The sequence below is a fragment of the Hyla sarda genome, chromosome 8 (assembly GCF_029499605.1).
Source record: "Hyla sarda isolate aHylSar1 chromosome 8, aHylSar1.hap1, whole genome shotgun sequence".
In the NCBI taxonomy this organism is placed as follows: Eukaryota; Metazoa; Chordata; class Amphibia; order Anura; family Hylidae; genus Hyla; species Hyla sarda.
In genome coordinates, this window is record NC_079196.1 from 11,999,598 (window position 1) to 12,027,288 (window position 27,691).

At 47.0% G+C, this 27,691-nt stretch overlaps 1 protein-coding gene across 7 annotated transcripts in view; it reads left to right on the forward strand.

Annotated features, from left to right (window-relative positions):
• The window catches only part of KALRN (kalirin RhoGEF kinase), a 353,691-nt gene that overhangs the window by 232,478 nt on the left and 93,522 nt on the right, over positions 1-27,691 (forward strand). For all 7 annotated transcript variants that reach the window (XM_056535719.1, XM_056535720.1, XM_056535723.1 and 4 more), the window contains exons 32-34: positions 1,262-1,404; positions 2,284-2,386; positions 18,984-19,230. In XM_056535719.1, coding sequence (XP_056391694.1) covers positions 1,262-1,404; positions 2,284-2,386; positions 18,984-19,230 — 493 coding nt within the window. The remainder of the gene's footprint in view (positions 1-1,261; positions 1,405-2,283; positions 2,387-18,983; positions 19,231-27,691) is intronic.

A 27,691-nucleotide genomic window follows, 5' to 3' on the forward strand; every position in this document is an offset into this window, starting at 1 on the left:
AAGTTTAACAGATTTGTAAATTACTCCTATTTAAAAATATTAATCTTTCCAGTACTTATCAGCTTCTGTTTACTACAGAGGAAGTTCCTTTTGTTTATAATTTATTTTCTTTCTGACCCCAGTGCTCTCTGCTGACACCTCTGTCCATGTTGGGAACTGTCCAGCGCAGGAACAAATCCCCATAGCAAACCTATCCTACTCTGGACAGTTCCTGACATGGACAGAGATGACAGCAGAGAGCACTGTGGTCAGACAAAAAAAAAATTCTAAAAGAAATGCTTCCTCTGGAGCATACAGCAGCTGATAGGTACTAGAAGGATTAAATAGAAGTAATTAACAAATCTGTTTAACTTTGTGGCACCAGTTGATTAAAAAAAAAAATCCACTGGAGTACCCCTTTAAATCTGTATCTTTCCTGCCTATAGCTGGAAGGCGGTCACAGCCGATATCCAGCTGTCTGTCCAGCAGGGAGCATGGTAAACAGCAAGAAATAGAGGATCCCTTGCGGATCAAAACTGTATTAAATTGCTAAGACCGTATATTTAGATCCTGGTAAAGAGGTTATATCTTGAAACACTTTATTGTAATATTTTCTTTTATTGTTTTATCTGTACATATAAAACAATAAAAGATTATCAAGCAGACGTGTTTCGAGATATAACCTCACTCTTCATCAGGATCTGATGAAGAGTGAGGTTATGTCTCGAAACACGTCTACATTGATTGTAATAAATCTTGCATTGATTTGTCTATAAACGTACTCTTTGTGTATAAACGTACTTATAAAAAATAAAATATTTATTATAAATATGCATTATAAATAATGCAGACAACTCATTTCGAGATATAACATCTCTCTTTATCAGGACCTGATCGAGAGAGAGGTTATATCTTGAAACGTGTTGTTTGCATTGATAGAAGAAACAATAAATGATTTATCATTTATCAATCAATTTATCATTTTGTAAATCGGTCACAATCCTGCAGCTCTTGATGTGAGTAGAGCAGTATTGTCCAACCAGCGTGCCTCCAGCTGCTGCAAAACTACAACTCCTAGCATGCTGGGAGTTGTAGTTTTGCAACAACTGGAGGCACGCTGGTTGGAAAAACACTGCAGTAAATGTGACATGGTTACTCATCATAAGTGAGTTAAGGAAAGATACAAGCTGTTGTCCAGATGTGCCTTGAGCGCTGCTCTGAGGCTGTGAGTGTCTGATAAGGAGCTGCTTCTCTTTTGGCCTCATGTCATCTTTGTCTGTAGGCGTCAAGTATAGAAGTAAAACAGGAGTGGATCAAAAACATCCGGGAGGTGATTCAGGAGAGGATGATCCACCTGAAAGGAGCCTTAAAGGAGCCAATCCAACCCCCGAAGACCCCGGCCAAACAGAGGAACAACAGCAAGAGGTGAGCAGGATCCAGGGGGGCAGGGCACGGGGGGATGGATCAGGATCCAGGGAGGCAGGGCACAGGGGGACGGATCAGGATCTGGGGGGCAGAGTACAGGAGGACGGATCAGGATCCAGGGGGGCAGAGTACAGGGGAATGGATCAGATCCAGGCTGGCAGGGTACAGGGGGATGGATTAGGATCCAGGGGGGCAGAGTACAGGGGGGACGGATCAGGATCCTGGCTGGCAGGGTACAGGGGGGACGGATCAGGATCTATGGAGGCAGAGTACAGGGGGATGGATCAGGATCCAGGCTGGCAGGGTACAGGGAGACTGATCAGGATCCAGGCTGGCAGGGTACAGGGGGACCGATCAGGATCCAGGGGGCAGGATCCAGGGGAATGGATCAGATCCAGGCTGGCAGGGTACAGGAGGACGGATCCAGGCGGGCAGAGTACAGGGGGACCGATCAGGATCCAGGCTGGCAGAGTACAGGGGGACCGATCAGGATCCAGGCTGGCAGGATTAAGGAGGACTGAACAGGATCTAGGCTGACAAGATTCCTGGGGACGGATCAGGATCTGGGGGGGGGGGGGGGGGGGGTTGCGAGGTACAGAGGGGAGAGATCAGGATCCAGGCTGGCAGGGTACATGGGCACAGATCAGGATTCATGGGGATGGATCAGAATCCGGGCTGGCAGGGTACAGGGTGACGGATCAGGATCAATGCTGGCAGGAATACAGGGGGATGGATCAGGATCTATGAAGGCAGAGTACAAAGGGACAGATAAGATTCCATGCTGGCAAGATACAGGGGAACAGATCTGGATCCAGGGGAATCACATATTTATAAACAAATTAAATAACAATAATCATTTTTTGTACCTTTTCCTTGCAGAGATGGACTTGAAGATCTGGACAGTCAGGGTGACGGCAGCAGCCAGCCGGACACCATCTCCATCGCCTCTCGGACGTCACAGAACACTGTGGACAGCGACAAGGTGAGACCTTACTAATACAGAACCTGGGGCCCGCACTTCACTGCCCCACCATGTGGGGGAGCCCTACACTGACAAACATGAGAGCGCAGCAAGCGAACACTAACAACAGAAAGTGTGGACGACTGTTAATGGTGTTACAATGAGGTCTCCGCACTTATTCCTCATCACAGTAGAATGCTTGGCCACGTGACATGGCTGATAACAGGGAGCAATAGATTTCACATTGTCTGTAACATTTGCTGTTTGTATTTAAAAAAAGAAAAACGTAAAAATGGTTTTAAATATTAACAAGCGGTATGTAAAATAGTGCTATGTTAATGAATGATATGCTAATGAGCCTTAATCAGCATAGAATGAGATGTCTGCATCTTTCTCATAGACTTGGTTGTTCAGATTTCAAGAGCTCTGCTGACAGTCAGTGAATGAGAGTTAAGGGGAGAGAACACAGCACCATGACAATTGTCCTGGACTCTCTTGCTTATCTGTAGTGATACATTGTGACAACCCTTCAGCAGTGCTGGATGTATTAAATCAGGATGGGTTTTCCTTTAACTGACAACAAGCAGTGTGAGCTGCGGCTCCAGGGTCTTATTGAGCTGTGATCAATTCCTAAATGACCATAACGCTCTATGAAAATGTCACCACTAGGGGGCAGCGTGGCCTTACAGATGAGCGAGCTGAGGAAAAATCTCCCGACTGGTTTTACAGGAATTTTGCACAAAAACGAAAAATGTGGATTGTAAATGAAAGTAAAAACATTGTAAAGCATTTGCAAAGCATACAGATGCATATTCTATTCAGGGTCTGTGGAAAGCTGGGTTCACTCTTCAGTGGTCTCCAAACTGTGGCTTTCCAGATGTTGCAAAACTACAACTCCCAGCATGCCCGGACAGCCTACGGCTGTCCGCGCATGCTGGGAGTTGTAGTTTTGCTACAGCTCATTGGACACCATTGATATAAATCCTCAGTATAAGGACAACAACTGTCTGGGCATGCTGGGATTTATAGTCTGCAACAGATGTAGAGCTGCAGGTTGGACATCCTGGATATATAGTCTCAGTGTAGAGTCAACAGCTGTCCGCGCATGCTGGGAGTTGTAGTTCTGCAACAGTTGTATGGCTGCAGGTTGGACACCCTTGACATAGAGCCTACGGTATAGAGCCAACAACTGTCCGGGCATACTGGGAGTTGTAGTTTTACAACAGCTGGAGCGTTGCAGCTTGGACACCCTTGATATAGAGCCTCAGTATAGCGTTCACGACTGTCCGGGCATGCTGGGAGTTGTAGTTCTGCAACAGTTGTGGGGCTGCAGGTTGGACACCTTTGACATAGAGCCTTCGGTATAGAGCCAACAACTGTCCGGGCATGCTGGGAGTTGTAGTTTTGCTACAGCTCATTGGACACCATTGATAGAACGCCTCAGTATAGGGACAACAACTGTCTGAGCATGCTGGGATTAATAGTTCTGCAACAGATGTAGGGCTGCAGGTTGGACACCCTTGACATAGAGCCTTCGGTATAGAGCCAACAACTGTCCGGGCATGCTGGGAGTTGTAGTTTTACAACAGCTGGAGCGCCGCAGCTTGGACACCCTTGATATAGAGCCTCAGTATAGCGTTCACGACTGTCCGGGCATGCTGGGAGTTGTAGTTTTGCAACAGTTGGGGAGCCGCAGTTTGAAGACCACTGAGATTATTGGACTTTATTGAGTTTATTATTATATGTAGCAGAGCCAGTTGTGCGATATCTTCCTTGCTGGTTAATTACTAAGTTCTCACCAGCCCCCCCATATGGGAAGACATATGAATGACGTACATCCCTCGCCCGCAGCGCCGTGTAGTATGACGCCCTCTTCTCCCGCGAGCTAATTGCCTGCGCTGTCTCTGCTAATCACAAGACGTTCCTGACACACATGTGATGTGCTGCGGGCTCCGTGCCGGCCCACACTGTCACAGTTTGCAAACACTCCGCAGCTGCAGCCGCGCACACTACACTTCTACAACTAGCTCTGCTGTGCCGTGCGATCACTGGGGCGAGGGTGGAGGGCGCACAATGAAAAAGTGGCTGAACATGAAGCAGGCCAGGCGGGCGTCGGCTGTAAGTAGACGGCGAGAACTCTCTGTGCAATGCTCTGCAGCATGTCCTTTGTATGGAGGGGGGAGATGTTCTGCAGGGGGGGGGTTCACAGTCTGCAGACCAGTGGTGGGTTATACAGGAGGCACCCCAGACCCACGATTCATCGCTCTGGGAATCTGATGCCATTTATACAGAGCCAAGTGCAGCAAATGATTAACCCATTAATGGTCAGGTTTTACACACAGTGCCCTCATTGTGTGTCCGGACTCCGGGGGGGTCCTGCCTGGGTCAGTATAAGGGGCAAAATTGAAAATGCTTTCCTCTTCCTCCCCCATTCTGCATGCTCATTCACTCCCTTCAAGTTTCCATTACCCATGAGTCATAGGTCCAGCCTAAGTTGGGTGCACCTCTTCATAGACCCCTGTGATTTTCTGTGTAACAGGCGCAGCTGTTTGACCTGTGACATCACTGCCTGGTGACATCATTACCCCGGTGACATCATTACCCCGGTGACATCACGGATCCCTTCACCTGCACACTTGTGAACACAATACACAGTGGGGGCCGCATTATCTAGTCCATCTTCCCTGCTTTGTCCAGTGGCCCCTGCTGTTCCTCGCCCCTGGGCCCCTTCCCTCATGTGGTGTGCAGTCTTCTGTTTTGCGTTTATACTTATAATTTCACACGTGTGCGGGTCCCAGTCCAGGTCTTATAGATAAAGGATTCGGTTGTCAGGTGGAGGCACCATCACTCCATGTGGACAATTCATTGACCCTGGACGAAGCAGTGAATACCTGTAGTCCATAGGATGAACAATACAAGGCCGGGTGCGTGGTGCAGGGGGCCGTGTGCAGGGTGCGTGGTGCAGGGGGCCATATGCTTGGTGCAGGGGGCCGTATGCGTAGTTCCGGGTGCGTGGTGCAGGGGGCCGTATGCGTGGTTCCGGGTGCAGGGGGCCGTATGTGTGGTGCAGGGGGCTGTATGTGTGGTGCAGGGGGCCGTATGCGTGGTGCAGGGGGCCGTATGCGTGGTGCAGGGGGCCGTATGCGTGGTGCAGGGGGCCGTATGTGTGGTGCATGCTGCAGGGGCTGTGTGCGTGGTGCAGGGGGCCGTGTGCAGGTGCATGGTGCAGGGGCTGTATGCTTGGTGCAGGGTGCTTGGTGCAGGGGGCCGTATGCTTGGTGTGTGGTGTAGGGGGCCGTATGCTTGGTGCATGGTGTGTGGTGTAGGGGGCCGTATGCTTGGTGCATGGTGTGTGGTGTAGGGGGCCGTATGCTTGGTGCATGGTGTGTGGTGCAGGGTGCCGTGTGCAGGTAGCCGTGTGCCTGGTGCAGGGGGCCGTGTGCCTGGTGCAGGGTGCCGTGTGCAGGTAGCCGTGTGCTGGTGCAGGGGGCCGTGTGCCTGGTGCAGGGTGCCGTGTGCAGGTAGCCGTGTGCTGGTGCAGGGGGCCGTGTGCAGGGGGCCGTGTGCCTGGTGCAGGGGGCCGTGTGCAGGTAGCCGTGTGCCTGGTGCAGGGGGCCGTGTGCCTGGTGCCGTGTACAGGTAGCCGTGTGCCTGGTGCAGGGGGTGTGGTGCAGGAGGCCGTATGCCTGGTGCAGGGGTCTCGTGCCTGGTGCAGGGAAGTGTGTATGGCAGTGGTTCCCAACCAGGGTGCCTCAGCTGTTGCAAAACTACAACTCCCAGCAAGTACGGACAGCCAAAGGCTTTCCGGGCATGCTGGGAGTTGTAGTTTTGCAACAGCCAGAAGCACCCCGGTTGGGAAACACTGGTGTATGGTGCAGTGCTGGATTAATGGTGCTGGGTTGGATGCATGGTCCAGGGCTGTGTATGGTGCAAGGGTTAATAGTTTTTGTCTTGGTTGTGAGGGTAAAGTCCGTACAGTGATCGGGGAGACGCCTTTTCTCACAAGGACTGGGGCAAGAGCCGTCTGACCGGACTATGAAGTGGCAGTAATAGTTTATCACATGGTGCCGGCCTCTAGGACCCTGCGGCTCTCTGTGAAGTCAGACAAGGGCCTACTCTGATCTCTTACTGACACATGTATCATCTCTGTAACACTGTATCCTATTTACTGACACAGGGTCCTGCTGTATATAACATCTCAGCTGTAGTGCTGTATCCTATTTACTGACACAGGGTCCTACTGTATATAACATCTCATCTGTAGTGATGTATCCTATTTACTGACACAGGGTCCTACTGTATATAACATCTCATCTGTAGTGCTGTATCCTATTTACTGACACAGGGTCCTGCTGTATATAACATCTCATCTGTAGTGCTGTATCCTATTTACTGACACAGGGTCCTACTGTATATAACATCTCAGCTGTAGTGATGTATCCTATTTACTGACACAGGGTCCTACTGTATATAACATCTCATCTGTAGTGCTGTATCCTATTTACTGACACAGGGTCCTGCTGTATATAACATCTCATCTGTAGTGCTGTATCCTATTTACTGACACAGGGTCCTACTGTATATAACATCTCAGCTGTAGTGCTGTATCCTATTTACTGACACAGGGTCCTGCTGTATATAACATCTCATCTGTAATGCTGTATACTATTTACTGACACAGGGTCCTGCTGTATATAACATCTCAGCTGTAGTGCTGTATCCTATTTACTGACACAGGGTCCTGCTGTATATAACATCTCAGCTGTAGTGCTGTATACTATTTACTGACACAGGGTCCTGCTGTATATAACATCTCAGCTGTAGTGCTGTATACTATTTACTGACACAGGGTCCTGCTGTATATAACATCTCATCTGTTGTGATGTATACTATTTACTGACACAGGGTCCTGCTGTATATAACATCTTATCTGTAGTGCTGTATACTATTTACTGACACAGGGTCCTGCTGTATATAACATCTCAGCTGTAGTGCTGTATCCTATTTACTGACACAGGGTCCTGCTGTATATAACATCTCAGCTGTAGTGCTGTATCCTATTTACTGACACAGGGTCCTACTGTATATAACATCTCATCTGTAGTGCTGTATCCTATTTACTGACACATGGTCCTACTGTATATAACATCTCATCTGTAGTGCTGTATCCTATTTACTGACACAGGGTCCTGCTGTATATAACATCTCATCTGTAGTGCTGTATCCTATTTACTGACACAGGGTCCTGCTGTATATAACATCTCAGCTTTAGTGCTGTATCCTATTTACTGACACAGGGTCCTGCTGTATATAACATCTCATCTGTAGTGATGTATACTATTTACTGACACAGGGTCCTGCTGTATATAACATCTCATCTGTAGTGCTGTATACTATTTACTGACACAGGGTCCTACTGTATATAACATCTCATCTGTAGTGCTGTATCCTATTTACTGACACAGGGTCCTGCTGTATATAACATCTCATCTGTAATGCTGTATACTATTTACTGACACAGGGTCCTACTGTATATAACATCTCATCTGTAGTGCTGTATACTATTTACTGACACAGGGTCCTGCTGTATATAACATCTAATCTGTAATGCTGTATACTATTTACTGACACAGGGTCCTGCTGTATATAACATCTCAGCTGTAGTGCTGTATCCTATTTACTGACACAGGGTCCTGCTGTATATAACATCTCATCTGTAATGCTGTATACTATTTACTGACACAGGGTCCTGCTGTATATAACATCTCAGCTGTAGTGCTGTATCCTATTTACTGACACAGGGTCCTGCTGTATATAACATCTCAGCTGTAGTGCTGTATCCTATTTACTGACACAGGGTCCTACTGTATATAACATCTCATCTGTAGTGCTGTATCCTATTTACTGACACATGGTCCTACTGTATATAACATCTCATCTGTAGTGCTGTATCCTATTTACTGACACAGGGTCCTGCTGTATATAACATCTCATCTGTAGTGCTGTATCCTATTTACTGACACAGGGTCCTGCTGTATATAACATCTCAGCTTTAGTGCTGTATCCTATTTACTGACACAGGGTCCTGCTGTATATAACATCTCATCTGTAGTGATGTATACTATTTACTGACACAGGGTCCTGCTGTATATAACATCTCATCTGTAGTGCTGTATACTATTTACTGACACAGGGTCCTACTGTATATAACATCTCATCTGTAGTGCTGTATCCTATTTACTGACACAGGGTCCTGCTGTATATAACATCTCATCTGTAATGCTGTATACTATTTACTGACACAGGGTCCTACTGTATATAACATCTCATCTGTAGTGCTGTATACTATTTACTGACACAGGGTCCTGCTGTATATAACATCTAATCTGTAATGCTGTATACTATTTACTGACACAGGGTCCTGCTGTATATAACATCTCAGCTGTAGTGCTGTATCCTATTTACTGACACAGGGTCCTGCTGTATATAACATCTCATCTGTAATGCTGTATACTATTTACTGACACAGGGTCCTGCTGTATATAACATCTCAGCTGTAGTGCTGTATCCTATTTACTGACACAGGGTCCTGCTGTATATAACATCTCAGCTGTAGTGCTGTATCCTATTTACTGACACAGGGTCCTACTGTATATAACATCTCATCTGTAGTGCTGTATCCTATTTACTGACACATGGTCCTACTGTATATAACATCTCATCTGTAGTGCTGTATCCTATTTACTGACACAGGGTCCTGCTGTATATAACATCTCATCTGTAGTGCTGTATCCTATTTACTGACACAGGGTCCTGCTGTATATAACATCTCAGCTTTAGTGCTGTATCCTATTTACTGACACAGGGTCCTGCTGTATATAACATCTCATCTGTAGTGATGTATACTATTTACTGACACAGGGTCCTGCTGTATATAACATCTCATCTGTAGTGCTGTATACTATTTACTGACACAGGGTCCTACTGTATATAACATCTCATCTGTAGTGCTGTATCCTATTTACTGACACAGGGTCCTGCTGTATATAACATCTCATCTGTAGTGCTGTATACTATTTACTGACACAGGGTCCTGCTGTATATAACATCTCATCTGTAATGCTGTATACTATTTACTGACACAGGGTCCTGCTGTATATAACATCTCAGCTGTAGTGCTGTATCCTATTTACTGACACATGGTTCTTCTGGATATAAGTAAAAATTATAGATAAAAAGCATAGATCTTGACTAGCCGCACCCAGCACACACAGGATGTATTGTCGTGTTCTCCGTGCGCCGTATCAATGTTCTTATAGCTTCCAAGGGTCAGGACTTATCTGATAAGACTCAGGTGAACGAGGCTGCAGCGCTCAGGGGGTTAAAGTCTGGCTGCGGTTGAGTGATTGTCGCCGGTCACACCGCCCTATATACAGAGGAGCGTGCCCGTCATCATCAGCAGCGCCTCCCAGGTGATGTGCGGAGTCGGGGGGGGTGGTCACATACTTATCCAGAGTTACTTCCTATCTGCTTTATTTCTCTACACACATATTGAAAGAGCAAAATCCACAATATTTTCCATCTTTTTTTGTCTTATCACAAACCACACCCATTTGTGCCCATGCCCCACCTCTTTTTTAACAAGCCACTCCCATTTCTGTTCATGTTATGCCTCTTTCCCCAAAAAGCCACGCCCATTTCTGTCCATGTAATGCTTCTTTCCCAACAAGCCACACCCATTTCTGTCTATGTAATGCTTCTTTCCCACCAAGCCACACCCATTTCTGTTCATGTTATGCCTCTTTCCCAACAAGCCACACCCATTTCTGTCCATGCAATGCTTCTTTCCCAACAAGCCAAACCCATTTCGGTCCATGTAATGCTTCTTTCCCAACAAGCCACGCCCATTTCTGTCCATGTACTGCTTCTTTCCCAACAAGCTACACCCATTTATGTTAATGCCACGCCTCCTTCCCAAAAATCCACACCCATTTCTGACCATGCTCCACCTCTTTTCTAACAAGCCACTCCCATTTTTCAGAGTTTCAGCTCTTTTAGATCAGTGTTTCCCAACCAGTATGCCTCCAGCTGTTGCAGAACTACAACTCTCAGCATGCCCAGACAGCTGTTGGCTCTATACTGAGTCTCTATATCAAGGGTGTTCAACCTGTGGCCCTCCAGCTATTGCAAAACTACAACTCCCAGCATGCCCGGACAGCCAACGGCTGTCCGGGCATGCTGGAAGTTGTAGTTTTGCAACAGCTGGAGGCACACTGTTTGGAAAACACTCTGCTGTGACCACTGAATGGTTCCCCTGCGATCCTTTATGGCTGTGCGGGCATGTTGGGAGTTGTAGTTATTCACGATAGCCTTACTAAACCTGACTTGTAGCCATTTACTTATGCAGCTAACTTTTTTTAAGAGCATTTTGAGCCAAAAATTGGCCTGAAAATACATTAGTTTTAGGGTACATTCCCAGAAAATCTGCACAATACGCACGTGTGAACATACCCTTTAAGGGGTACTCCGCCCCCAGACATCTTATCCTGTATCCAAAGGAGAGGGGATAAGATGTCTGATCATGGGGGTTCCACCGCTGGGACCCCCCACAATCTCTGTGCAGAACCAGCGTTCATTTAGAATGCTGGGTGGGGGGCGGCGGAGTCTTGACGTCACTGCCACGCCCTCTCGTGATGCCACGCCCCCTCACATAGACTTGCATTGAGGGGGCGTGGCATGACAACATCGGGCCGTGGCTGTGACATCACGCCCTTGCCCCTTCCTACAATTTCTTCCGAACCACCGGGCAGCAGAGTACCCCTTTTAAGTTGTTTTTTTCCCTATTGAATTCAATGTGAAAACACTTGATAGTTGTGAACGCATGAAGTTTTTTTTTTTTTTTTATGTTTGTTAGTGTTTGTTGTTTTTATTGTTTTTTTAAATTATTTTATTAGTGTTTTTATTTATTTTTTTATTTATTTTAAACAACGGTTATTACGGCTGTAAAAAAAATAAAAAATAAACTCGCTTTACATATTCCTGATAGTTTTTTTTTTTTTTATGTTTGTTTTGTTTTACCATAAAATAAACTGCATGTGTGTTTTTTTGTGTTTTCGTAGTGAATTTCGTAGTTCACACTAGCATAATACTGACGCATTTTTGCATTCGTATTACGGACGCAATGACAGTCATGCATTTATATTACCCTAGTGCAGTGTATCCCCATTAGTGCGCCTCCAGCTGTTGCAAAAATGCCTGGACACCCGTTGGCTCTATACCAAGGCTCTATATCAGAGTTTCCCAACCAGTGTGCCTCCAGCTGTTGCAAAACTATAACTCCCAGCATGCCTGGACACCCGTTGGCTCTATGCCAAGGCTCTATATCAGTGTTTCCCAACCAGTGTGCCTCCAGCTGTTGCAAAACTACACCTTCCAGCATGCCCGGACAGCCAAAGGCTGTCCGGGCATGCTGGGAGGTGTAGTTTTGCAACAGCTGGAGGCACACTGGTCGGGAAACACTACCCTAGTGTGAAACCAGACTTATTTTGAGGCTTAAAATTGGTGTTTTAGGCTGCAAAAGTCATTCCATAAAAGCTACGTGTGAACACGGCCCTGACAGATTCTTTTCAGGAAACAGTTAATGGTGATGAGCGGCAGTTCGGGGCCGCTGCCAGGTGAGTGTTTGCAGGAGGAGAATGACATTTGTGCAGGTGCCCGCGGCGCTGCCCGCTCTTTACCCCCCTGCCAGGATAATCCGTCATCCCTGAATAAAGACAAGGCGACTGGGCGCTGAGATCTGTGGCCGCAGGGCCGCTCTGATGATGATGATGATGATAACTTGTCATCGGTACTAGGGATCCCCCTCCAGCACTGCCAAGTGATTGATGCTGCAGGGATTGGAGGGGGAACAAAAAATAATCAGAAGAATAGCGTGTGACAATAAGAACAGAAGCAATAAAACTTTTTTATATTTTTGTTGGAGGGAACCGGCCTGGCGACATTCTTCTCCCCCGCTCATGTTGCACCGTTTATATTTCTTTCGGTTTCTGGTCTATCTGTATTTTTGGTGCTTTTTACACTTTTCCGTTTCAGCTGATCTGTGGTGCTGTTATCTCCTGTGCCATGTTGGTAACTTAAGAGCAGTGTTTCCCAACCAGTGTGCCTCCTGCTGTTGCAAAACTACAACTCCCAGCATGCCGTACAGCCGAAGTTAGTCTACTGTAGTGTATCCCAACTAGTGTGCCTCCTGCTGTTGCAAAACTACAACTCCCAGCATGCCGCACAGCCGAAGTTAGTCTACTGTAGTGTATCCCAACTAGTGTGCCTCCTGCTGTTGCAAAACTATAACGCTCAGCATGTCTTGACATCCGAAGGCTGTCTGGGCATGCTGGAAGTTGTAGTTTTGGAACAGCTGGAGACACACTGTATGGAAAACACTTCTGTATCAAGTTTTTGATCTTGCAACAGCAGAACACCCGACAGGACTACAAATCCCAGCACTGTGCTGTTGCAAAACTACAACTCCCAGCATCCCGGACAGCCAAAGTTAGTCTACTGCAGTGTATCCCAACTAGAGTGCCTCCAGCTGTTGCAAAACCGCAACTCCCAGCATGCCCGGACAGCCAAAGTTAGTCTACGGCAGTGTATCCCAACTAGTGTGCCTCCTGTTGTTGCAAAACTACAACTCCCACCATGCCCAGACAGCATAACACTGGTTTTTCCCAACCAGTGTGCCTCCAGCTGTTGTAAAACTACAAATCCCAGCATCCCTGGACAGCCAAAGTCAGTCAACTGCAGTGTTTCCCAACTAGTGCGCCTCCAGCTGTTGCAAAACTACAACTCCCAGCATCCCCGGACAGCCAAAGTTAGTCTACTACAGTGTATCCCAACCAGTGTGCCTCCAGCTGTTGTAAAACTACAACTCCCAGCATGCTCGGACAGCCAAAGTCAATCTACTGCAGTGTTTCCCAACCATTCTGCCTCCAGCTGTTGCAAAATTACAACTCCCAGCATCCCCGGACAGCCAAAGTTAGTCTACTGCAGTGTATCCCAACCAGTGTGCCTCCAGCTGTTGTAAAACTACAACTCCCAGCATGCTCGGGCAGCCAAAGTCAATCAACTGCAGTGTTTCCCAACTAGTGTGCTTCCAGCTGTTGCAAAACTACAACTCCCAGCATGCTCGGACAGCCAAAGTCAATCTACTGCAGTGTTTCCCAACCATGTTGCCTCCAGCTGTTGCAAAACTACAACTCCCAGCATGCCCGGACAGCCTAAGGCTGTCCGGGCACGCTGGGAATTGTAGTTTTGCAACAGCTGGAGGCGCACTGGTTAGGAAACACCGTTTTAGAGTGCAGCAGTGTCGGGGGTTAATGTCGGGGTTAATCACGGTCATGGAAACCTGTTATCTGGGAGGTGACTGCGGTCGGCGCGCTCGCACCTGTGACGGTCTCAGAGGCTGCGGCCGGATGGATGTTCCAGGCCAGGGATCAATCTGTTTACCTGTGTGATCAGAGAACCCGGCAGCGGCCCAGCACTGCTCACAGCCTCAGGTTTGCTGCAATTGTATCCAGTCTAGACACAACCTACTGTCAGATAAACAACATGGAATCCAGACTGACACATTGTAACAAACTGTCAGGACAAGGAGAGAGACGCTAATTAGGCATTTAGGATGAATTTTCAACCTTGGAATAAATCATCCATTTCCTGACAGCAAGCAGAGATCTTGAAGATGGTGAAGAACCGATGCACAAAGTATCCTCAATAGCAGGGGCCCTATTGTATATAGCAGCGGCCCTATTGTGTATAGCAGCGGCCCTATTGTGTATAGCAGCGGCCCTATTGTATACAGCAGCGGCCCTATTGTGTGTAGCAGCGGCCCTATTGTATACAGCAGCGGCCCTATTGTATACAGCAGCGGCCCTATTGTATACAGCAGCGGCCCTATTGTATACAGCAGCGGCCCTATTGTATACAGCAGCGGCCCTATTGTATACAGCAGCGGCCCTATTGTATATAGCAGCGGCCCTATTGTGTATAGCAGCGGCCCTATTGTGTATAGCAGCGGCCCTATTGTGTTTAGCAGCGGCCCTATTGTATATAGCAGCGGCCCTATTGTGTATAGCAGCGGCCCTATTGTGTATAGCAGCGGCCCTGTATAAGTTTTCGTGAAATATCTCGTGTTTTTAAACCTCGTCCAAGACATTGAACTATTTCACTCTTTTTGGCAGCAGAGTGTTCCTTTTTCTTCCCCATATTGCTTGAAAATGGTGTCTGCTTAAAGGGGTACTCCGGTGGAAAACTTATTTTTTATTATTATTATTATTATTAAATTTTTTTTTTTTTAAATGATGCCAGTAAGTTAAACAGATTTGTAAATTACTTCTACTAAAAAATCTTAATCCTTCCAGTACTAATTAGCGGCTGTATACTACAGAGGTAATTCTTTTTGTTTTGGATTTCTTTTCTGTCGGACCACAGTGCTCTCTGCTGACACCTCTGTCCATGTCAGGAACTGTCCAGAGCAGGAGAAAATCCTCATAGCAAACATATGCTGCTCTGGACAGTTCCTAAAATGGACTGCAGAGGTCAGCAGAGACCACTGTGGTCTGGACAGAAAAGAAATCCAAAAAGAAAAGAATTTCCTCTCTAGTATACAGCCACTAATAAGTACTGGAAGGATTAAGAATTTTTTTATAGAAGTAATTTACAAAATTTGTTTAACTTTCTGACACCAGTTGATTTAAAAAAAAAAAATTCTCCTACTCCAGGCAGTTCTTAAAATGGACAGAGATGTCAGCAGAGAGCACTGTGCTCGTGATGTCAGCAGAGAGCTCTGTGTTCCAAAAAGAAAATAATTTCCTCTGTAGTATTCAGCAGCTAAAAAGTACTGGAAGGATTAAGATTTTTTTTATAGAAGTAATTTACAAATCTGTTAAACTTTTTGGCACCAGTTGATTTAAAAAAAAAAAGTTTGCCACGGGAGTACACCTTTAAAGGGGTACTCCACCCCTAGACATCTTATCCCCTATCCAAAGGATAGGGGATAAGATGTCAGATCGCCGGGGTCCCGCTGCTGGGGACCCCGGGGATCGCTGCTGCAGCACCCCGCTATCATTACAGCACAGAGCGAGTTCGCTCTGCACGTAATGTCGGGCGATACAGGGGCCGGAGCATCGTTACGTCACGGCTCCGCCCCTCGTGACATCACGGCCCGCCCCCGTCAATACAAGTCTATGGGGGGGGGGTGGCGGTCGTCACGCCCCCCTGCCATAGACTTGCATTAAGGGGACGGGCCGTGATGTCATGAGGGGCGGAGCCATGACGTCACGCTGCTTCGGCCCCTGTATCGCCTGTCATTACGCACAGAGTGAACTCGCTCTGCGCAGTAATGATAGCGTGGTGCCGCAGCAGCGATCCCCGGGGTCCCCAGCAGCGGGACCGCGGCGATCTAACATCTTATCCCCTATCCAAAGATGCCAGGGGCGGAGTACCCCTTTAAGGCTGGGTTCACATCACTTTTTAGGCAATACAGGACCCCATGCGGCCTGCGTGTAATGTATTTCAATGAGCCGACCGGTCTACCACTGTTTTAGGTCCGGTGGGAAAACCGCAGCATACCGGGCAAAAATGATCCGACAGGAGTCAGCGTTTCACTCCGGTCGGCTCATTGAAATACATTACATACAGATCGAATGCGGTCCTGTATTGCCTAATACGTGATGTGAACCCAGCCTTACACTGAAAAACAAAATATTTCATCTTTGTGACACTTCAATAGAATTTGCATAATAATTTGGAACAGGGTGCACAGGGGCAGCGCTCAGGACTCGGTTGCTTTATTTCTTGCTGTAAGTCTCAGAAGTTTCTGGTTTCCATTGCTGACAAATCATCGCCATAAAGCAGCGTTTCCCAACCAGGGTGCCTCCAGGTGTTGCAAAACTACAACTCCCAGCATGCCCGGACAGCCGAAGGCTGTCCGGGCATGCTGGGAGTTGTAGTTTTGCAACACCTGGAGGCACCCTGGTGTGGGAACACTGCCATAAAGCATAAAGGGAGGGGAGGAACATAATGGGGGGGGCCTGGTCCTTCTTACAGGGCAGTTTTGGGAAACTCAAGTGAAACTTCATTGAGCTCACCTATACCAGCGCAGCGCACATACATGTCACCCATCTTTCCACAGATCCTGAGCGGTGTCTTACATATTTGTTTTGTTCCCCCCATCTTTCTCCTGCTTCTACGTTCACTGGATTCTATCCTTGATAATACAAGGAAGGCCACGGCTCCACCATTATGTCACATGACCAGTTATTTTGTTACAATGTATCAGTCTGGAGTTTGTACTAGATACAATGTAACAAATGTGTTCAAGCCCCCCCCCCCCCTCTGAATATAAAATAACAATGTTTCCATTCACTGACAGCGGCAGAGAACTTCACAATAGGGAAGAATTGAGGCATAAAGTCTAATAGAAAGTATTGTGAATTATATTGTGATGAAGCTTCATTTACATAGGACTGACAGCTCTGCGGCTCCTCGTCTCCTCCGTCACTTTGTGTCATTGTTTTGTATATAGCGCCCCTAGTGGATCCGGCTTGTATTTACAAATATGAGGTCACAGTGCAGAGTAATTTGCCAGACACTGGAACCAGTGATACTATGCAGTGTGGTATCCCACCTATAAGGCTGAGATACACAGCTCTACAGACTGTTTCAAATATAATAGGGTTAGATACAGCTGCACATCCAATGGTATTATACATAATAGGCTGTGATACACATTTTAGCAGTATCACACATTATCACAGACAGTATCACACATTTTAGGCCTACAGTGGGGATCAAAAGTTTGGGCACCCCAGGTAAAAATTTGTATTAATGTGTATAAAGAAGCCAAGGAAAGATGGAAAAATCTCCAAAAGGCATCAAATTACAGATTAGACATTCTTATAATATGTCACCAAAAGTTACATTTTATTTCCATCATTTACACTTTCAAAATAACAGAAAACAAAAAAATGGCGTCTGCAAAAGTTTGGGCCCCCTGCAGAATTTATAGCATGCACTGCGCCCTTTGCAAAGCTGAGACCTGCCAGTGTCATGGATTGTTCTCAATCATCATCTGGGAAGACCAGGTGATGTCAATCTCAAAGGTTTTAAATGCCCAGACTCATCTGACCTTGCCCCAACAATCAGCACCATGGGTTCTTCTAAGCAGTTGTCTAGAAATCTGAAACTGAAAATAGTTGACGCTCACAAAGCTGGAGAAGGCTATAAGAAGATAGCAAAACGTTTTCAGATGTCAATATCCTCTGTTTGGAATGTAATTAAGAAATAGCAGTCATCAGGAATAGTGGAAGTTAAAGCAAGATCTGGAAGACCAAGAAAAATATCAGACAATACAGCTCGCAGGATTGTGAGAGAAACAATTTAAAACCCACGTTTGACTGCACAATCCCTCCAGAAATATCTGGCAGACACTGGAGTTGTGGTACACTATTCCACTATAAAGAGATACTTGTACAAATATGGTCTTCATGGAAGAGTCATCAGAAGAAAACCTCTTCTACGTCCTCACCACAAAAATCAGCGTTTGAACTTTGCAAATGAACATATAGACAAGCCTGATGCATTTTGGAAACAAGTTCTGTGGACCGATGAGGTTAAAATTGAACCTTTTGGCCGGAATGAGCAAAGGTACGTTTGGAGAAGAAGGGGAACAGAATTTAATGAAAAGAACCTCTGTCCAACTGTTAAGCATGGGGGTGGATCAATCATGCTTTGGGGTTGTATTGCAGCCTGTGGCACAGGGAACATCTCACGAGTAGAAGGAAAAACGGATTCAATAAAATTTCAGCAAATTTTGGATGCTAACTTGATGCCATCTGTGAAAAAGCTGAAGTTAAAGAGAGGATGGCTTCTACAAATGGATAATGATCCTAAACACACCTCTAAATCCACGGGGGATTACATCAAGAGGCGTAAACTGAAGGTTTTGCCATGGCCTTCACAATCTCCTGACCTCAACATAATTGAAAATCTATGGATAGACCTTAAAAGAGCAGTGCGTGACAGACAGCCCAGAAATCTCAAAGAACTGGAAGACTTTTGTAATGAAGAATGGGCAAAGATACCTCAAACAAGAATTGAAAGACTCTGGGCTGGCTACAAAAAGCGTTTACAAGCTGTGATACTTACCAAAGGGGGCAGTACAAGATATTAACTCTGCAGGGTGCCCAAACTTTTGCAGACACCATTTTTTTGTTTTGTTATTTTGAAAGTGTAAATGATGGAAATAAAATGTAACTTTTGTTGACATATTATAAGAATGTCTAATCTGTAATTTGATGCCTTTTGTAGATTTTTCCATCTTTCCTTGGCTTCTTTATGCACATTAATACACATTTTTACCTGGGGTGCCCAAACTTTTGTTCCCCACTGTAGATGCACAGTTCAGCAGACAGTATCACACATTATAGGCTTAGATACACTGCTCAGCAGACAGTATCACACATTATAGGCTTAGATACACTGCTCAGCATACAGTATCACACATTATAGGCTTAGATACAAGGTTGCACACCTTTGCCCCCTCTCATCGCGGTCTCTTCTCTTACAGTTGTCGGGGGGCTGCGAGCTGACCACCGTGTTGCAGGATTTCATCGCCATTCACAACAACGAGCTGAGCATCCAGGTGGGGCAGACGGTGGAGCTGCTGGAGAAGCCGAGCGACCGACCCGGATGGTGCCTGGTCCGGACCACCGACAGGAGCCCCCCGCAGGAAGGCCTGGTCCCCAGCAGCGCCCTCTGCATCTCTCATTCCCGCAGCAGTGTGGAGATGGAGTGCTTCTTCCCAGCAGGAAAAGGTAAGATGGCGACATTCACTGCACCAGATATACAGACGTCCTGCAAGTCACTGAATAGTGGGGTCCTCAGGGTGAGGGGTTAATGTCTCATGTCACAGTGGTCCTCCTACTCACTGGGACCCCTCATATAGACAGACACCCCCTGCTAAATCATCTGGTATCACTTTAACATATTTTATGTTGTTTTACATTATGTCCAGTAGGTGGCGCTGTCTTCCTATAGAGTCTCTGAATAGTGGGGTCCGCAGGGGAAGGGGTTAATGTCTCATGTCATAGGAAGTCCCCCTACTTCCTGGGGCGCCACATATAGACAAGACACTCCCTGCTAAATCATCTATTAATTTATTTTGTGTTTTTACATTATCTCCAGTAGGTGGCGCTGTCTTCCTATAAAGTCTATTGTATGGACAATATCCAGTAATGTGTAATTAAAGGGCCGGTAACCCAGGGATAGGGAGCCTCTTCCCCCTCTTTTCCTGTCTGTCCTTTCATTCTTTTCCTTTTCTCTCTGACTTATTTGTGTTCTTGCTTTCAGTGAATAAAATCATTCTTGCTCCTATTCACAGCCTAGTTATCTCTAGGGGACGCAACTGCATGATCAGAACTGGCAGATCTCCAGCCTATAGCAATAATCCTTCTGTGCACTGACAGCAAGCAGAGATCTTCAAAATGGTGAAAAAGGTTGCCTGAGAATGCTGGGATTGTAGTTTTTGAACAGCTGAAGGCACACTGGGGTTTTGTTGTTGAAAACTGCAACTCCCAGGATGCCCAGGACCCATTAGCTCAGTGTTTCCCAATCAGGGGGCCTCCAGCTATTGCAAAACTACAACTCCCAGCATGACTGTCCGGGCATGCTGTAAGTTGTAGTTTTGCAACAGCTGGAGGCACGCTGGACGCTGCTTGGGAAACACTGCAAAGCAGAACTCATCCCCCAGACATTGGGCATCTGGGCAATAAAGGGGTACTCCGGTGGAATGTTTTTTTTTTTTTTTTTTTGTCAACTGGTGCCAAAAGTTAAACAAATTTGTAAATTACTTCTATTAAAACATCTTAATCCTTCCAGTACTTATTAGCTGCAGAATACTACAGAGGAAATTCTTTTCTTTTTGTAACACAGTGCTCTCTGCTGACATCATGACCACAGTGCTCTCTGCTGACATATCTGTCCATTTTAAGAACTGTCCAGAGTAGGAGAAAATCCCCATAGCAAACATATGCTGTTCTGGACAGTTCCTAAAATGGACAGAGAGGTCAGCAGAGAGCACTGTGCTCGTGATGTCAGCAGAGAGCTCTGTGTTCCAAAAAGAAAAGAATTTCCTCTGTAGTATTCAGCAGCTAATAAGTACTGGAAGGATTAAGATTTTTTAATAGAAGTCATTTACAAATCTGTTTAACTTTCTGGCACCAGTTGATAAAAATAAATAAATAAAAAATTTTCCACCAGAGTACCCCTTTAAAAGTTTTTCGGTACAAGAATAGAAAAACCTGGCTTCTTTCTTAAAGAAACAGCGCCGTGCCAGTCTACAGGCTGTGTGTGGTATTGCAGCTCCTCTACATTCTCTTCTATAGAGTTCAGTTGCCATATCACGCACAACCTGTGGACAGGGGTGGCGCTGGTTCAGTATGAAAGCAGACCCCTATTAGAGAGCGAGCAGAATTGTAAATGCAGCTCTGGATTTGACTGGAGAAATTAGAGTTCTACGGTATTCTGTGGGTGCCAGAGTACGGTGGTCTGTGCGGTCAGGGGCCCGGCGGCCCTTCCTGTGACACCTGCTTCATCCGGATCACAACATACTTCACATTCATGAGGGGTTTTATCTCCTCAGACGCTGATCAGGAGCCTGATTGATCAGTCATGCAGAGAACAGTCCGTCCGTCTGGATACAGGGACTGCACCCGGGGCCCCTCACTGGGTTACTGATATTGGCCCTGGGCTCATACATTGTAACAAACCCCAGCACATTGGAGAGATTAGTGCTGCTGATATGTGTGTCGTCCATATTAGCTGCAGTGCCCCCCCCCCCCCTTGTCCTTCTTCCCCCCCCCCCCCCCTGTCCTCAATCCCCCCCTTTCCTCCATCGCCCCCTGTGCCGTATCCTGTACGGCCGGGATTGTGGACTCAGGAAACAGATGGGGGATGATCTGTGGCCTGGAAATGCTGCACCTGAGCTGACAGTGATTTACCCTCTGCACAGACTCATCCTCCGCTCTGAGCACAGACTCAGCTTCTGCTCTGAGCATGGACTCATCCTCCACTCTGAGCACAGAGTCACCCTCTGCTCTGAGCATAGACTCGTCCTCCAGCGCTGAGCATAGACTCGTCCTCCGCTCTGGGTACAGACTCATCCTCCGCTCTGAGCACAGACTCATCCTCCGCTCTGAGCACAGACTCCTCCTCCGCTCTGAGCACAGACTCCTCCTCCGCTCTGAGCACAGACTCCTCCTCCGCTCTGAGCACAGACTCCTCCTCTGCTCTGAGCACAGACTCCTCCTCCGCTCTGAGCACAGACTCATCCTCCGCTCTGAGCACAGACTCATCCTCCGCTCTGAGCACAGACTCATCCTCCGCTCTGAGCACAGACTCATCCTCCGCTCTGAGCACAGACTCATCCTCCGCTCTGAGCACAGACTCATCCTCCGCTCTGAGCACAGACTCATCCTCCGCTCTGAGCACAGACTCATCCTCCGCTGAGCACAGACTCATCCTCCGCTCTGAGCACAGACTCTTCCTCCGCTCTGAGCACAGACTCTTCCTCCGCTCTGAGCACAGACTCTTCCTCCGCTCTGAGCACAGACTCTTCCTCCGCTCTGAGCACAGACTCGTCCTCCGCTCTGAGCACAGACTCGTCCTCCGCTCTGAGCACAGACTCGTCCTCCGCTCTGAGCACAGACTCGTCCTCCGCTCTGAGCACAGACTCGTCCTCCGCTCTGAGCACAGACTCGTCCTCCGCTCTGAGCACAGACTCGTCCTCCGCTCTGAGCACAGACTCGTCCTCCGCTCTGAGCACAGACTCGTCCTCCGCTCTGAGCACAGACTCGTCCTCCGCTCTGAGCACAGACTCGTCCTCCGCTCTGAGCACAGACTCGTCCTCCGCTCTGAGCACAGACTCGTCCTCCGCTCTGAGCACAGACTCGTCCTCCGCTCTGAGCACAGACTCGTCCTCCGCTCTGAGCACAGACTCGTCCTCCGCTCCTCGCTGGTAGGAATGAGATCTGATGGATTCAGTGTGTGGATCTGATCGCAGTCTCTATGATAATCTGTCACATTAGTGAAGAGACTGGTTACATTGTTGTTCCCTCATTTCTCACTTTTCTGTCCTGTTCCATCTTTGTTGTTTACTGGGACTTTCCTGATACTTTGTTTCTCTGCTTTATCATGGCCTCCGCCATAGAGTCGCCACTTTTACAGTAACTCCGACTCCCACATCTGTATTAAAGCGTGAAGGAGAAACTTAGATAGGGGTAAAAGGAAAACAATTCAGCTATCTGAGAGCTGTGATGTCATTAGTGTGTGTACAGAATGAACAGTGATGTCATTCTGTGCAGTAACCTCATACATTTACAATTAGTGATGTATGTGCAGGGATTTCATCAATCTATTAGCTGTGACGTCATTATTCTTTGCCATAACATCAGTCTATAAATAGTGAGCCATCATTTTGTGCAGTGATGTCATCAATATGTGAATACTCGGAAGGACATCATCAGTCTGTGAGCAGTGATGTCATAATTCTGTCTTTTGGCATCATCAATATTTGCTTATAGAGGTCTTTAGACACATCAGAAATATGTAATTATGTCATCAGTCTAATTATGGTGACTACATTTGTCTTTAAGCAGTGACATCATCAGTCAATAAAGTGACTTAAACAGAGTGCAATTACATAATTAATCTGTGAGCAGTGACATCATCAGTTTATGAGCAGTGACATGATTGATCTATGTGCAGTGACCTCATTAATTTGTGTAGTGACATAATCTATGAGTGGTAACATCATTGATCTGTGTGCAGTGACATCATCGGTGTATGAGCAGTAATTTGTGTGTTGTCATCATTCATCTATGAGCAGTGACTTAATTGATTTGTGTACAGTGACATCATCGGTTCGTCTAGTGACATCATCCATCTATTAGTGATAATCATCAGTCTATGATCGATTACATCTTCAGTCTATGAGCAGTGACATCATCAGTCTATGAGCAGTGACATCGTCAGTCCATGGGCAGTGACATCGTCAGTCCATGAGCAGTGACATCATCAGTCTATGAGCAGTGACATCATCAGTCTATGAGCAGTGACATCGTCAGTCCATGAGCAGTGACATCGTCAGTCCATGAGCAGTGACATCGTCAGTCCATGAGCAGTGACATCGTCAGTCCATGAGCAGTGACATCGTCAGTCCATGAGCAGTGACATCGTCAGTCCATGGGCAGTGACATCGTCAGTCTAGGAGCAGTGACATCGTCAGTCCACGAGCAGTGACATCGTCAGTCCACGAGCAGTGACATCGTCAGTCCACGAGCAGTGACATCGTCAGTCCACGAGCAGTGACATCGTCAGTCCACGAGCAGTGACATCGTCAGTCCACGAGCAGTGACATCGTCAGTCCACGAGCAGTGACATCGTCAGTCCACGGGCAGTGGCATCGTCAGTCCACGGGCAGTGGCATCGTCAGTCCACGGGCAGTGGCATCGTCAGTCCACGGGCAGCGGCATCGTCAGTCCACGGGCAGCGGCATTGTCAGTCCACGGGCAGTGGCATCGTCAGTCCACGGGCAGCGGCATCGTCAGTCCACGGCAGCGGCATCGTCAGTCCACGGGCAGCGGCATCGTCAGTCCACGGGCAGCGACATCGTCAGTCCACGGGCAGCGACATCGTCAGTCCACGGGCAGCGACATCGTCAGTCCATGATCAATGACATCGTCAGTCTATGATCAATGACATCAGTCCGTGAGCAGTGACATCATCAGTCCATGAGCAGTGACATCATCAGTTTATGATCAATGACATCATCAGTCTATGATCAATGACATCATCAGTTTATGATCAATGACATCATCAGTCCATGAACAGTGACATGTCTAATAGTGACATTACTGATTCGTGTAGTGACACAGTCCATCTAGGAGTGATAATCATTCCATGAGCAGTGACATCGTCAGTCCGTGAGCAGTGACATCGTCAGTCCGTGAGCAGTGACATCGTCAGTCCGTGAGCAGTGACATCGTCAGTCCGTGAGCAGTGACATCGTCAGTCCGTGAGCAGTGACATCGTCAGTCCGTGAGCAGTGACATCATCAGTCCGTGAGCAGTGACATCATCAGTCCGTGAGCAGTGACATCATCAGTCCGTGAGCAGTGACATCATCAGTCTGTAAGCAGTGACATCGTCAGTCTACGATCAATGACATCATCAGTCTACGATCAATGACATCATCAGTCTACGATCAATGACATCATCAGTCTACGATCAATGACATCATCAGTCTGTGAGCAGTGACATCAGTCTACAAGCAATGACATCATCAGTCTGTTAGTGACATCATCAGTCCATGGGCAGTGACATCATCAGTCTATTAGTGACATCATTGATCTGTGTCGTCACACATTCCATCTATGAGCAGTGACATCATCGTCCCCTGAGCTGTGACATCATCAGTATTTCTTCCCACTTCATGTAATAAGACTTTATCCCTCCAGGAGGGTTTTCACCCATGTGACCTCCGCCCTGTAACCTGTATTAAGGAGGCGGCTGCCGTTACTCACTGACTTGCTGAGTCCGTTACATTTCCTCCATTTTATAGGTCAGACGCTGCACGTCCTGAGCCGTCGCGTTTCCAGATCATTTCCTCCCGCTCTTGTTATTTTGCCGTCTTTGCAGCGAGGCCGCAGTGATGTCACAGACGGTGCAAGTGGGAAATTCTTTTCCAATTTTTTTTATTTTGAATGGAAAAAAAAGATAAGTAATGCAAATACGGGGCCACGGCCTGCGCTGCCGAGCAACCGCCCTGCACTCCACCCGCCGTGCGTCCATGTAGAAGCCTCCCCGGAGGGCCCAGCCCCGCAGATGGTCTGTGTACTGTAATGTCTAGGTCTCCAAACTGTGCACCTCCAGCTGGTGCAAAACTACAACTCCCAGCATGCCCGGACAGCCAACGGCTGTCCGGGCATGCTGGGAGTTGTAGTTTTGCATCAGTAGTAGTCAGTGCCCAGATGTGGGTCAGGAATAATGCACCCACCATCACCCTCAGCTCTGTTCATCCTGAGCCCTTCTGGTTCACGAATACAATGCCAGTCCTGCGGTGAGGATCCCTGTCTGCTGGCAGTGGAGGGGTTAATTTATGGCCGCTCCTTGGGTTCATTTCTTGTTAGAACAGGAGCCTTTTGTTTTCTCTTATACTTTCCTAAAAAAAAAAAAAAAAAAAAAGAAGGAACCTCCGGCCTGATCATTAGGCGCTCCGTGATCAGATGCGGGCGCCGCCCCAATAATGTGAAGGGACTGGTAACATGGGGCAGTGGGTACATGTGTTATATGCAGTGACTGGTTATTAGGAGCAGTGGGTACAGGTGTTATATGCAGTGACCGGTTATTAGGAGCAGTGGGTACATGTGTTATATGCAGTGACTGGTTATTAGGGGCAGTGGGTACATGTGTTATATGCAGTGACTGGTTATTAGGGGCAGTGGGTACATGGGTTATATGCAGTGACTGGTTATTAGGGGCAGTGGGTACATGGGTTATATGCAGTGACTGGTTATTAGGGGCAGTGGGTACATGGGTTATATGCAGTGACTGGTTATTAGGAGCAGTGGGTACATGTGTTATATGCAGTGACTGGTTATTAGGAGCAGTGGGTACATGTGTTATATGCAGTGACTGGTTATTAGGAGCAGTGGGTACAGGTGTTATATGCAGTGACCGGTTATTAGGAGCAGTGGGTACATGTGTTATATGCAGTGACCGGTTATTAGAGGCAGTGGGTACATGTGTTATATGCAGTGACTGGTTATTAGGTGCAGTGGGTACATGTGTTATATGCAGTGACTGGTTATTAGGGGCAGTGGGTCCATGTGTTATATGCAGTGACTGGTTATTAGGGGCAGTGGGTACATGTGTTATATGCAGTGACTGGTTATTAGGGGCAGTGGGTACATGTGTTATATGCAGTGACTGGTTATTAGGAGCAGTGGGTACATGTGTTATATGCAGTGACTGGTTATTAGGAGCAGTGGGTACATGTGTTATATGCAGTGACTGGTTATTAGGTGCAGTGGGTACATGTGTTATATGCAGTGACCGGTTATTAGGAGCAGTGGGTCCATGTGTTATATGCAGTGACTGGTTATTAGGAGCAGTGGGTACATGTGTTATATGCAGTGACTGGTTATTAGGTGCAGTGGGTACAGGTGTTATATGCAGTGACTCAGTTATTAGGAGCAGTGGGTACATGTGTTATATGCAGTGTCTGGTTATTAGGAGCAGTGGGTACATGTGTTATATGCAGTGACTGGTTATTAGGAGAAGTGGGTACAGGTGTTATATGCAGTAACTGGTTATTAGGAGCAGTGGGTATATGTCTTATATGCAGTGACTGGTTATTAGGGGCAGTGGGTACATGTCTTATATGCAGTGACTGGTTATTAGGGGCAGTGGGTACATGGGTTATATGCAGTGACTGGTTATTAGGGGCAGTGGGTACATGTGTTATATGCAGTGACTGGTTATTAGGAGCAGTGGGTACATGTGTTATATGCAGTGACTGGTTATTAGGGGCAGTGGGTACATGGGTTATATGCAGTGACTGGTTATTAGGGTCAGTGGGTACATGGGTTATATGCAGTGACCGGTTATTAGGAGCAGTGGGTACATGTGTTATATGCAGTGACTGGTTATTAGGGGCAGTGGGTGCATGTCTTATATGCAGTGACTGGTTATTAGGGGCAGTGGGTACATGTCTTATATGCAGTGACTGGTTATTAGGTGCAGTGGGTACAGGTGTTATATGCAGTGACTGGTTATTAGGAGCAGTGGGTACATGTGTTATATGCAGTGACTGGTTATTAGGAGCAGTGGGTACATGTGTTATATGCAGTGACTGGTTATTAGGAGCAGTGGGTACATGTGTTATATGCATTGACTGGTTATTAGGAGAAGTGGGTACAGGTGTTATATGCAGTAACTGGTTATTAGGAGCAGTGGGTACATGTCTTATATGCAGTGACTGGTTATTAGGGGCAGTGGGTACATGGGTTATATGCAGTGACTGGTTATTAGGGGCAGTGGGTACATGTGTTATATGCAGTGACTGGTTATTAGGAGCAGTGGGTACATGTGTTATATGCAGTGACTGGTTATTAGGAGCAGTGGGTACATGTCTTATATGCAGTGACTGGTTATTAGGTGCAGTGGGTACAGGTGTTATATGCAGTGACTCAGTTATTAGGAGCAGTGGGTACATGTG